General features: G+C 42.9%; 1 protein-coding gene across 3 annotated transcripts in view; it reads left to right on the top strand.

Annotated features, from left to right (window-relative positions):
• Positions 1–238: 238 nt before the first annotated feature.
• The window catches only part of vit (vitrin), a 68,076-nt gene continuing 53,752 nt past the window's right edge, over positions 239–14,562 (top strand). For all 3 annotated transcript variants that reach the window (XM_069885116.1, XM_069885119.1, XM_069885120.1), the window contains exons 1-2: positions 239–444; positions 10,679–10,752. In XM_069885116.1, coding sequence (XP_069741217.1) covers positions 10,716–10,752 — 37 coding nt within the window. In that variant the 5' untranslated portion in view covers positions 239–444; positions 10,679–10,715. The remainder of the gene's footprint in view (positions 445–10,678; positions 10,753–14,562) is intronic.

Here is a 14,562-nt window from a genome sequence, read left to right on the forward strand (position 1 = left end):
ACTGAGGGGGTATTGAAGGGATGGATGGGGGGCGGCAGCGTGTTTCTTCTTGAGGGAGGTTCGAGGTTGGAAAGGTAACAATTACCCGTGCAAAACTGAGATGAGAGGAACGTTATCTCCGTGTGTGCTGGTGGACTGGCGCTGCTGTCCGACCCCCCTCCCGTTATACCCTTCCACCACCCCACCCGCCCCTTCCATCTCTGCCTTCGAGTCACTCCCTGTCCTCTCGAGCTGTCAGTCGAGCCAACCCACCGGGGTGGGGGGTGGATCCTTGCAGCGCCGCCGAGCAGCGCCGAGACGCGGACACCCTGGCACTGGGCGCTGAGCCGGGGAGCGGGACCGATCTGCCTGCCGCTGCCCCTTCACCACTGTGCTGGTCGGACAGCTCCCGTTGTTTGGTTCGACTGTGTGAAACGCGCCTGATGTCGCTTCCAGCGGGTCTCGGTGAGTTCCTCTGTCCATGTTATCCGTGTCATTCCACTGTGTCCGTGTCCGCGCCTCGCACCAACCTTCTCCCTTCATCTATTCTTCCACGGTCCATCTATTTAACAATGACCTAAACTAGTGCCGACAGGAGTGAAATTGCCTGCAGACGAGAATGTTAAGGGGAAAGTTTGGGGGCTGATTGGATTTTCCACGGGAGGAGTCGCCGCACCTTGGGCGCAGCAGGTACTGCAGCGGATCGGCTGCCTGCGGCCACCTTCCCATCAAATTCACTCTGACGGTGGGAATGAAAGTTATATGTTGGAAGTTTGAAAAGTTTGGCTGGAAGTGCATAGTTAATTGGAAATTGTTGCAGATCTGTGGTGTCTCTGCCTCGCCCCCAGGATCTCAGGCTGTATGGTCTCTGGCAATGAATCTGGAATCTGATTGAACCATTGGGTAAGATCTGGGTCCCAATAAACAATTCCATGATTTGGAGCAGAGCTCTTCAAAAGTTTTAAAATGCCTCTCCTCCAAGGGGCTAGCAGCCAAGTGGATTGATTAGATCACAGTCAGTCCCTCTGAAGGCAGATCAGCACTGGTGGGGTGAAGTGGTGGGCATTGTCATTTATAGGCACGGGTTAAAATTCCACCGCTGCCACCATGTTATGTCTGTGTTACTTGGGAGGCTTCTTAAATAACTTCGAGATGCAAGATTCAAATAACAAAGGAGACTTTACGCATATCTGGATAGGCAGGGATTGGTTACAAACCCAGCATGGGTTTGTAAAAGGAGTGTCACGTTTGACGAACCTTGTTCAGTTTTTCGAGGAAGTGACAAAATAGGTGGATGAAGGTAGAGCGGTGGATGTGATCTATTTGGATTTTAGTAAGGTTTCTGATAAGGTTCTGCATGGAAGGTTAATAAGGAAGGTTCAGTCACTAGGAATTAGTAGAGAGATTGTGACATGGGTTCAGAGGTGGCTGGGAGATAGCAGAGAGCCATGGTGGACAACTGTCTGTCAGGTTGGAAGCCTGTGACGAGCAAGGTGCCTCAGGGATTGGTGCTGGATCCCTTGTTGTTTATCATTTATATTAATGATTTAGAGGAGGGTGTGGTTAACTGGGTAAGCAAATATGCAGATGATATGAAAATAGGGGGAGTGGTGGATAGTGAGGTAGATTTTCTTGGATTACAGAAGGATTTGGTTTGTTTGGAAGAGTGGGCTGAAAGATGGCAGATGGGATTCAATGTAGACAAGTGTGAGGTGTTGCATTTTCACACAGGCCTGTACAATCATATACCGTGTCCTGCCAACGGTGGCAGTTCACAATCTCATATACATGTACATGTATTCCTTTTCTCTATGACTATATATACAATCCCGCGTCATTGCACACCCTCCTCCCCCACCTATAAAACTAAACAATTTGTTCATTCCGCAATGTCAATAACAATAACAAACACTAACATTAAGGAAATGAATAAGGAGTACAAATAATAAAAAAAGAAATGAATAAAAGAAACAAGGTCTATCACGGTTCAACGGACAGCTTCCGGGTCGGGACTCATTCTTGACTTTCCTTGACTGGGATCAGTGCGGGAGAGAGGGAGCGGCAGCAGGGGATGGTAGAACAATCACCTCAATGTACCTATATAGTTCATGTATGGCTGCCAAATCTTCTGAAAGGAGCTGTACTTGTTTCTCAGATTTTGTTATTTTCTCCAGGGGAATGCAACTTTGCATTTTCTTGTTCCATCGCTCAATACGAAGAATAGAGTCGGACTTCCAGGTAAGTGCAAAAGTCTCTTTTAGGGAAGGCTAGCTTGAAGCTGGCCAAAGCTATAGACACAGCCAGAGCTTTCGAAGTCATGAGGACGCAAATGCAGACCCACCCACAGCAAAGAGAAGGAAGGGTTGATGCTATAAAAAAAACAATCAGAAAAGTGCAAACCCCCAAGACCTGCAAGAAGTGTGGCAGACAAGACCCCTTCGATGACCAAAACAAATATCCTGCATATGGTTCTGAATGTAGAGCCTGTGGTAAAGCAAACCACTGGGCAAAGATGTGCAAGTCTGGTATGAAGAAAACAATAATACCAGTAAAGAAAGAAGACAAGATCCACCACATAAGAGGAAACAATGAGGACTCTGACACCCAGATATTGGACATAGAGTCCATACACCTTTACGAGATGTCAGATGAGATGAAAGAATGAAGTCAGTTGCACACAAGAATCCAAATACAAAGGACAATCCAGAACAAGCCTACGATATTTAACCTAGGTAAAGCTGGATACTGGATCACAAAGCAACGTCCTTCCACTCAGACTCTACCGCCAGACAACATGATAAAAGGGTCTCCAAAGACGGTGCATTTTCCAAATCTCACGTTAATGGTCTATGGTGGACCCATGATCAAGCAGCTAAGGAGAGCTAAGATCAATAGCTGTCATAAGGAAAAGAACATCTTCTGTACATTCTTCATGGTAGATGCAGATGGACCAGCAATTCCAGGTCTGAATAGCTGACAGAAGTTGCAGTTGATCTCTGTCAATTATGAGATCCAGATGAAGAAGATATCCAAAAGCATCAACAAAAACAGGAAATGATTTCCACAGAAGTACCTACCATGCCATGGCACATAGTGATAACAAACCCATACTCTTCCACCAAATTTCTGAATTCTTGTGACATGAACTGTGTTCCATTGTCACATATTATTTGCTCAGGTATTCCTTGTTCAGCAAAGAGCGCTCTCATTTCTGAGGTGATAGTTGAAACTCTGAGGTCTGAGGCACATAGTGGGAGCAGACTTGTTCACAGAGAATCAAGAGTAGTATTTAATAGTAGCTTGTTACTACTCTAAGTTTCCATTTGTCAAAAGGATGAAAGACCTCAGAGTTTCAACTATCACCTCAGAAATGAGAGCGCTCTTTGCTGAACAAGGAATACCTGAGCAAATAATAATTCAGAAATTTGGTGGAAGAGTATGGGTTTGTTATCACTACGTCATCGCCATACTATCCCAAAGGTCATGGGTTCATTGAAAAACAAATGCAAACTGTGAAATGCACACTAGTTAAGTGTCGCAAAACAAAAGACCCATTTTCTGTTCTTCTATGATTACAAGAAACACCTTTAAGGGCTGATGTGGTCCCCAGCAGAACTTCTAAATGGCAGGAGATATAAAACAACTCTGCCAAGCCAAATATATCTTCCAGAAGACTGGCTGACACACAAGAAGGACACCAGCATTACAACAAACATGCACAAACATTGCCAGAACTCTTCAGCAGGCAGCATGTTGAAAACATAGACCTCAGCAAAGGTCATCAGAGAAGCTGAAACATCAAGATCATACACTGTCAAGACAGACTCTGGCAATCAGCTGAGGAGAAACAGAATTTACATCCGGCCGACACAGGATGCAATGAAGCAGAAAGCTTTAATACCAGTGTAGAGTTCGTCGAAAGAATCAAAGACTTGTTGATCCAAATCAAGGCTTTTATTAGCAAAAGACAGGAGCTCTTCACAGGTGGCCGACCAGTCCGGAATGATCCGACCTGGCTAGGGACACAACCCTTTAAGGCCCAGACAGTAGGCGTGGCCTAGATCTCAGTCAATTGCTGTAAGCACAGTCTAGATACTGTAACTATATACACTATATACATTGGTGATAGATCTGTACTATCACAACCAGCAAAGCCTGCAACACCAATATCAAGTGAGGTATCAAGTGAAAAGAACACACCACTAATACCGAAACAGGTGTCAGGTGAAGCACAACAAGCTACAACACCTACACATGTACCAGCAACTCAGAGCTCAACAGTCACAGCCAAATCCACAAGATGGCGATACAATATACTGCCGCCAGTGCGATATCAATAAGAACTATTTAAAAATAGTTTTGTAAATAAACTAGTGTACAAGTTCAGTTACTTAAGTTGCACTGGAAAGAAAGTGATAAAGTACACTAATTTTTTTTCATCTTGAGAAGGAGGGATGTTTATATAGTCAGGATAATATGAACTATTTTGTAACCCCATAAGAATACACCCTTCGCACTATAGTAACTGTAGGGCACCACTGTGGGGTGTATGTATATGTATAGAGTGTTTGTGAACAGTTTCCTGAGATGGTGGAAGGCACTAGTCAGTAAAGTCTCTTTTGTTATTTGAATCTTGCTTCTCTAAGTTATTTAAGAAGCCTCCCATGTAGCACAGAGATATAACATATTGCAAGAGAATCCATTGGCAGAGTCAGTCCCTATGAAGGCAGATCAGCACTCGTGGGGACAAGTGATGGACATTGTCATTCCCAATTACAATTTACATGGCTGAGCATAAACCTTCTTGAGGACCTTGGGTGCGTGGCCAGCTCCTTTTGTGCCCTCAAACACATCTCCATTCTGGGGTTATCTCCCCTGAAACCCACCTCTTTTACATGCTTTAAGGTACTCCATAAGACGGCTTGGTGATATTACCTTCCTGGAGTCTGGGGCCAAATATCATTTCATGATCGTGTCACATCTTCCTTTAACCCCATTCATCTTCTCTCTAATTAAGTTCAATGATTTCCTTACAACGTGGAAAATGGCAAATTAAGATATTAATAAGATAGAAAGAGTGCAGGGAAGAATTATTGGGATGTTGCCTGGACTTCAATAACTGAGTTACAGGGAAAGGTTAAACAGGTTAGGACTTTATTCCCTGGAGTGAAGAAGAATGAGGGGAGATTTAATAGAGGTATTTAAAATTATGAGTGGAATAGACAGAGTAAATCTAGATAGGCTTTTCCCCCTGAGGGTAGGTGAGATACAAACCAGAGGACATGGGTTAAGGGTGAAAGGGGAGAAGTTTAGCAGGAAAATCAGGGGGAACTTCTTCACAAAGTGGTGGGGGTGTGGAATGAACTGCCAGCTGAGGTGGTGAATGCGGGCTCAATTTAAAAATTTAAAAAGGATTTGGACGGGTACATAGATGAATGAAGTATGGAGGGCTATGGACTGGGTGCAGGTCAGTGGGGCTGTTTGGCACATAGAGGGGCTGAAGGCGATGGGGTTACACCACATGAGCGTGACATTATCCACTGCAGCAGGGAAATGAAAGGTGGGTGTTCATTAAAAGGTGTCAGATTGGGGAGTGTTTATGTATGAAGTGACCTGGATGTCCCTCTACCCTGGTCACTGGAAGTAAACATGTAGCAGCAGCAGTGACAATGGCAGAGGGTAGGTGGACCTTCATAGCAAGAGAAGCTGAGTGCAGGAGCAAGGATGTCTTCCCATAGTTATACAGGGTCTCAGAGAAACCACACCTGGGGCACTGTGTGCAGGTTTGGGTTCCTTACTTGCAAAAGGACATACTTGCCATGGAGGAAGTGCAGTGAAGGTTCATCCTGATTCCTGGAATGAGACAGCAGGTCAACATTCACTGGAGTTTAGACAAATGAGAAAGTTACAAACATCTGACAGGGTGGTGCAGTTATTGTAGTGGTTGGCACAACACTGTTACAGCGCCAGAAATTGGGACCGGGGTTCAAATTCCACACTGTGTATAAGGAGTTTTCCCCATGTCTATGTGGTTTTCCCCAGAGGCTCCAGTTTTCCCCCACTGTTCAAAACAGACTGGGGTTGTAGGTTAATTGGGTTTAAATTGGGCGGCATGGGCTCATAGGCCGAAATGGCCTGTTACTGGGCATTATATCCAAATTTAAGGGCTCTATCAATCACAGGGAGAGATGAAAGAAGCTCCTTCTCAAATACCTCATAAACCAACTCCAAAAATAACCAACCCCCACTTTCTGTAGATTCATCCAAGCCCAGAATGTCAAGTACTGCCGTCTGCTCCTGCCTTCTAGGATAACAACTTGTGCCGTTAGTTTCAAATTACTGTCACTTAATCCAGAGCTTGTATTTTCTGCTTCATCAACACAGTCAATTAAGTTGTTCAATTTCTGCTCAACAGATGTCAAACATTCACCGTGTCCTTTAGTTAGTTTTTGGACTTGGTCAAGTTTAGTGTTAATCTGAGCCAAGACTTCTTTAAGATCGTCGGTTGACATATGTTGGTGCTGATTCCATGACTCAGTAATTGTTGGCACTTCTTCTTTCTTCCCTAATTTGCTTCTTGTAGCCATTTTGATACGAGTATAAGTGGAAGAAAGAAAAGGCAAATAATATGGAGGACTTGTAAAGGACTGAATAGACGAAAGATCTGTAAACAGGCAGGCGCATTAGATTTCTGCTGTTACCCCATGTTTCAGCCAACCAGAAGTCTTTTAATCTCTAAACCGACTCCTGAGCAGAGATTGCGTTTGGTTATTCTTCAGCTACATCATTATCAAGAAAAGGAGTCTTTGATTCAAGAAGCTTGTCGAAGAGGGACACTTGAATATCGCAGCCAGCATATCAGAATTGTAGCTTACTCTCCCGAAGTCATGAGGCAGCGTGGCAAACACAGAGCAGTAATGTTGGAGCTGTACAAACGTGGTTAAAAGCCTTCCCTGCTGTATCCTGCGCATCTTCACATTACACTTTCTTTTTTTTTAAAACTTTATTTAAAATTTTATGACATGAATAAAATAAAAATTACATTTAAAGAAATAATAAAAAATAAGATAATAAAAATTAGAATACTACATCATTAAACTACACAAATTAACCCCCCCCCAATAATTATAACACAACATTAATCATCTAATTTAAAATTAATCCAACCCTCCACCCAAAATAAAGAGTGAAGAATTAATTAACAATGTTGTAAATAGAAAAAACCCCACTTACAAAAAAAAGGATAAAACTTAACAACAAAAAAAATATCAATACTAAAATACTCTTAAACATATATTTAAATCAAACATAATTCATGTATTTAACAAATGAAATCCACTTTAAAACTAAATTCAAATATTAAAATCATATATCAACCACATATCTGTTATACAAAAAATCATAATTAATAATACATAAATACAGAATTTCCATTAATACCGTTTCCTTTATAATTCATCGAAAGAACAAAAACATCCCTTAGAAAAACAATCAGATAAACTTTTTATTCCCTTCCCCTCCCCTTATATAAAAAAAGAAAAAAAAAGTTCAAACATTACACTTTCTGATAGTCAGAAGAAGATGTTGCACTCTCTTGAAGTGGCTCAGAGCATCCGAGAAGATCACACTATTACATTGTGCCCAGCGGGAACTTCTACTTGAGGATTGAAGATGATTGACTCATTACTTTTAAGGTTTCCAACATTTATTGTATAACGTTTATTGATCAAGGACTGGTTGGTTAATTTTGCCTGGGTAATTTTTCTCTTTTTACAAGGGTTGTATTCGTGCAAGTAATTTTCCTTCTCTCTTTATTAAACTCATTGAATTATTAAATTCTCATGAGAAGAATACTAAGAAATACATATTCATTTATTTTTCAGTAATATTGGTTCAAATTTTACATTAGTATTTTCTTTAATTTAAAATTATTGAATTATTTAATCTTTATGAGAAGAAATATATGAGAAATTTTAAAAGAAATCATCGTTTTGATTGTAGTCATACTAGAATGAATCACTGTTTGAAAGTGCTGCATATATTAGCAGCTATGGAGCTAATGTCAACAGGTCCAGCAGGGAGAATTAATTGGATGTGAAATGTACTGTTTTGGTAAGCTTGCTGAAAAATCTTCAGCAGCTGTCTGGATTTGGGTTATTATGGTTTTAGGAATTTGTTCAAATTTTGACTGTAACCATTTTTTACATTATATCACCAGTTTCATATTTTTGCTTCAATGCTTCCACCTGGTGGCGATCTACATTAATTATGAAAAAGTATAGATAATTCTATTAATTTCCTTAGTTGGAATATAAAAGGTTTGAATCATTTGGTTAAGGGGCATAACGTATTTTCACATATTAACCTGCTTAAAGCTACTATCATATTTTTACAAGAAACACATATCCATAATTGTGATAATTCCTGCCTTATGTCAAAGTGGAGGGAGCAGCATTTTCATTCCTCCTTCCAGGCTAAACCTGGGGGTGGGGGGGTGGTGTTTGATTCTTTTGTCCATCACAAAGTCATATCAGACATAAATGGTCATTATATAATTGTTTTAGGGAAATTGAATAATAAGATGGTGGTTTTGCTAATATTTATCCCCTAATGCAGATGATGTGGGGTTTTTTTTTCTTCTTTACTGGACTTGAGCTTATATTCTCTAGTACTTGGTGGAGATTTCAATTGTTGGTTAGACCCTGCTTTGGATCATTCACCTCTTAAACCCACCATAATAAGTAAATCTGCCTCATTAATTCATTCTTTATTAAAAGATTATGGTATTTCTGATGTTTGGCTTTTTTAAAATCCATATAGTAGAGAGCATTCTTTCTTTTCACGCATTCATCAAACTTATTTGCGAATTGATTACTTTCTTATTGATAATCAACTGATCCCACTGACTCAAGTGTAATATATCTTTTTGAATTTTAACATATATCCATATGTACTCTGTATTTTTGGATGTGAAATTTCAATGTAATTAAAATATTGATAAATTTAGGGCCAAAGTTAAATTTTTCTAGCACGTTATATAAATAAGTTGAGACAGGAGGAGAGTAAAGAATATCAGACATAAGCAACAGATATTAAGCAGTGAAAAATGACCCTTAATAAACCCAGTTTGATCTTCAGAAATAAATAAGAGGCATAATATTTTCCAACCTACATGGTAATATTTTGGACAAAATTTTAGCATCAGCATTCAAAAGAGAGATTGGCCTATAAGAGGAACACTGAGATAAATCCTTATTCTTTTTGGGAATAAGTGAAATTGAGGCTTCATAAAAAGTAGCAGGTAATTTCCCAATAATAAAGATTCATTAAAAAAATTGAATCTTAGTAGGGTACCAATGATTGTGAGAAAGTTTTATAAAACTCAGCTGGAAGACCATCTTGGCCATGAGCTTAGTTGGATTGTAATGAGTCAATTAGTTGCAACAATCTCCTCAGAGGAGACATACTTTTCCAAGAGAAATTGGTCTTCTAAGGAAAGCAAAGGAGCAGTCAACTTATCTAAAAATGTCTCTATAAAAGTTGAATCATTAGGGGATTCTCATTTATAAAAATTAGAATAAAACTGTCGAAAGGCTTCATTTATCTCCATATAGTCAGTAGTAATAACCCCATTTATCTTTATGAATTTGTGATATGTCACTTAGCAGTATAACCTTTCAATTGACTTGCTTTATCACTGTGAATATAAAATTCAGATTTACTCTGTAAAAATTGAATCTGAATAGGATAATTAAGAAGTAATTCATATTTAGTTTTTAATTCCACCATTTTTTTTTTAATAAAGTTCAGGCTCAAAGTCGCAACATACTTTTGATCTATAACCTTCAGTTGATTGGCCAATTCATCTCTCTCCAAATTAGCTCTCTTTTTGACATTAGCCATAAATGAAATAATTTGTCTTCTAATATAGGTTTAAAAGAGTCCCAGATTACCAAACCAGAACCTATGAAGAGGAATTTTTTCAAAAAAGAAAGCAATTTGATATTTTTTATGAATTCCAAAAAATCAGGGTCTGACAATAGAATAGGATTCAAACACCATTATTTAGTAGCTCAAGGTAAATGCAGAATATTAACTGATAATACCACCAGAGAGAGGACACAATATGCTCTCATATTTACAAGAACCAATAAGTAGAATTAATTGTTTATCTGCAAGGAAGTAATCAATTTGAAAATATGTATGACGCACCTTAAAGAGAAATACAGGCAAAATGGGACTAATCCAGAATGCCACCTTGGCCAGCATGGACAAGATGGGCTGAAGGGCCTGTTCCATCCTGTGTGACTCAGTGACTCTGCAGCAAGTATATTCATTTTCCACAGGCAGAGATCAAAACTCAACACAACCTACCAGGTAGGGTTTCCCCCAAGATCCTATATAATTGCAGGAAGATGTATTTTCTTGTGTATGCAAATCACTTGCCAATGTTTTATAGAATCGTAACCTTTGTTCAGGAGATGGACTTTGCTGCAGTGAGGAGCTGTTCTATATGGGGCAGTGGTCACCAACATTGTGATGAGTTGGTAGGAACAGAATTGGGTGAACGAGATGCTGAAGCATCAGGATGCTTAAACAATGAAAGCAGATAATTGGAGGGTGTTTCCCCCCCCCCCACCCCCTTAATGTGTGACCGTGTTAATTTTAAACACATTTCCACATATTGTTTTCATTTCAGATGACTGCTCATGATCAGGTGACTTGACCACAGTTTCATGATGTGCTTGTCTGCTGCAGGAGCCTTCACCCTGGGTAGGTGGTGGAATTCCCCGCTCCTGGTTTAGATGGGTCATTCTCTGGAGAGAGGTAGCACTATGATATCGGCACCCTTGTGTGCATCCTTGCAACCAACATATACCTCTGTCAGATGCACAACTACCTGGTGTTGAAGGTTTTCCCAAATTTATTCAGGTCTGCATTATTGGATCAGTCTGGAGAACAATTATTTTACTAACTAATGTATGATTCATCACCGCAGTACATTCATTGGTTATTGCATGCTAAAGTGCGGGACCCATTCACTGACTATCACATACTCCAGTGTGGGACCCATTCAGTGAAAAATCACATACTCCAGTGTGGGACCCATTCACTGACTATCACATGCTCCAGTGTGGGACCCATTCACTGACTATCACATGCTCCAGTGTGGGACCCATTCACTGACTATCACATGCTCCAGTGTGGGACCCATTCACTGACTATCACATGCTCCAGTGTGGGACCCATTCACTGACTATCACATGCTCCAGTGTGGGACCCAATCACTGACTATCACATGCTCCAGTGTGGGACTCATTCCCTGACCATCACATGCTCCAGTGTGGGACCCATTCACTGACCATCACATACTCCAGTGTGGGACCCATTCACTGACCATCACATACTCCAGTGCGGGGCCCATTCACTGACCATCACATACTCCAGTGTGGGACCCATTCCCTGACCATCACATACTCCAGTGTGGGTCCCCATCACTGACCATTTCATACTCCAGTGTGGGACACATTCCCTGACCATCACATACTCCAGTGCGCGGCCCATTCACTGACCATCACATACTCCATGTGTGGGACCCATTCCCTGACCATCACATACTCCAGTGTGGGACCCATTCATTGACCATCACATACTCCAGTGTGGGACCCATTCACTGACCATCAAATACTCCAATGCGGGGCCCATTCCCTGACCATCAAATACGCCAGTGTGGGACCCATTCACTGACCATCACATACTCCAGTGCGGGACTCATTCACTGACCATCACATACTCCAGTGCGGGAATCATTCACTGACCATCACATACTCCAGTGCGGGACCCATTCACTGACCAACACATACTTCAGTGTGGGACCCATTCACTGACCATCACATACTCCAGTGTGGGACCCATTCACTGACCATCACATACTCCAGTGCGGGACCCATTCACTGACCATCACATACTCCAGTGTGGGACCCATTCCCTGGCCATCAAATACTCCAGTTCGTGGCCCATTCACTGACCATCACATACTCCAGTGCGGGACCCATTCCCTGACCATCACATACTCCAGTGCGGGACCCATTCACTGACCATCACATACTCCAGTGTGGGACCCATTCACTGACCATCACATACTCCAGTGTGGGACCCATTCACTGACCATCAAATACTCCAGTGCGGGGCCAATTCACTGACCATCAAATACTCCAGTGCGGGGCCCATTCACTGACCATCAAATACTCCAGTGTGGGACCCATTCACTGACCATCACATACTCCAGTGTGGGACCCATTCACTGACCATCACATACTCCAGTGTGGGACCCATTCACTGACCATCACATACTCCAGTGTGGGACCCATTCACTGACCATCAAATACTCCAGTGTGGGACCCATTCACTGACCATCAAATACTCCAGTGTGGGACCCATTCACTGACCATCAAATACTCCAGTGCGGGACCCATTCACTGACCATCACATACTCGTGTGGGGGCCCATTCACTGACCATCAAATACTCCAGTGTGGGACCCATTCACTGACCATCACATACTCCAGTGTGGGACCCATTCACTGACCATCACATACTCCAGTGTGGGACCCATTCACTGACCATCAAATACTCCAGTGTGGGACCCATTCACTGACCATCAAATACTCCAGTGTGGGCCCATTCACTGACTATCACATGCTCCAGTGTGGGACTCATTCCCTGGCCATCACATGCTCCAGTGTGGGACCCATTCACTGACCATCACATACTCCAGTGCGGGACTCATTCACTGACCATCACATACTCCAGTGCGGGACCCATTCACTGACCAACACATACTTCAGTGTGGGACCCATTCACTGACCATCACATACTCCAGTGTGGGACCCATTCACTGACCATCACATACTCCAGTGCGGGACCCATTCACTGACCATCACATACTCCAGTGTGGGACCCATTCCCTGGCCATCAAATACTCCAGTTCGTGGCCCATTCACTGACCATCACATACTCCAGTGCGGGACCCATTCCCTGACCATCACATACTCCAGTGCGGGACCCATTCACTGACCATCACATACTCCAGTGTGGGACCCATTCACTGACCATCACATACTCCAGTGTGGGACCCATTCACTGACCATCACATACTCCAGTGCGGGACCCATTCACTGACCATCACATACTCCAGTGTGGGACCCATTCACTGACCATCAAATACTCCAGTGTGGGACCCATTCACTGACCATCACATACTCCAGTGTGGGACCCATTCACTGACCATCAAATACTCCAGTGTGGGACCCATTCACTGACCATCACATACTCCACTGCGGGGCCCATTCCCTGACCATCAAATACTCCAGTGTGGGACCCATTCACTAACCATCACATACTCCAGTGTGGGACCCATTCACTGACCATCAAATACTCCAGTGTGGGACCCATTCACTGACCATCAAATACTCCAGTGTGGGACCCATTCACTGACCATCACATACTCCAGTGTGGGACCCATTCACTGACCATCACATACTCCAGTGCGGGGCCAATTCACTGACCATCAAATACTCCAGTGCGGGGCCCATTCACTGACCATCAAATACTCCAGTGTGGGACCCATTCACTGACCATCACATACTCCAGTGTGGGACCCATTCACTGACCATCACATACTCCAGTGTGGGACCCATTCACTGACCATCACATACTCCAGTGTGGGACCCATTCACTGACCATCACATACTCCAGTGTGGGACCCATTCACTGACCATCAAATACTCCAGTGTGGGACCCATTCACTGACCATCAAATACTCCAGTGTGGGACCCATTCACTGACCATCAAATACTCCAGTGCGGGACCCATTCACTGACCATCACATACTCCAGTGCGGGGCCCATTCACTGACCATCAAATACTCCAGTGTGGGACCCATTCACTGACCATCACATACTCCAGTGTGGGACCCATTCACTGACCATCACATACTCCAGTGTGGGACCCATTCACTGACCATCAAATACTCCAGTGTGGGACCCATTCACTGACCATCAAATACTCCAGTGTGGGCCCATTCACTGACTATCACATGCTCCAGTGTGGGACTCATTCCCTGACCATCACATGCTCCAGTGTGGGACCCATTCACTGACCATCACATACTCCAGTGCGGGACTCATTCACTGACCATCACATACTCCAGTGCGGGACCCATTCACTGACCAACACATACTTCAGTGTGGGACCCATTCACTGACCATCACATACTCCAGTGTGGGACCCATTCACTGACCATCACATACTCCAGTGCGGGACCCATTCACTGACCATCACATACTCCAGTGTGGGACCCATTCCCTGGCCATCAAATACTCCAGTTCGTGGCCCATTCACTGACCATCACATACTCCAGTGCGGGACCCATTCCCTGACCATCACATACTCCCGTGCGGGACCCATTCCCTGACTATCACATACTCCAGTGCGGGAACCATTCCCTGACCATCACATACTCCAGTGCGGGACCCATTCACTGACCATCACATACTCCAGTGTGGGACCCATTCACTGACCA

Source organism: Narcine bancroftii, chromosome 6 (genome assembly GCF_036971445.1).
Source record: "Narcine bancroftii isolate sNarBan1 chromosome 6, sNarBan1.hap1, whole genome shotgun sequence".
Taxonomy (NCBI): Eukaryota; Metazoa; Chordata; class Chondrichthyes; order Torpediniformes; family Narcinidae; genus Narcine; species Narcine bancroftii.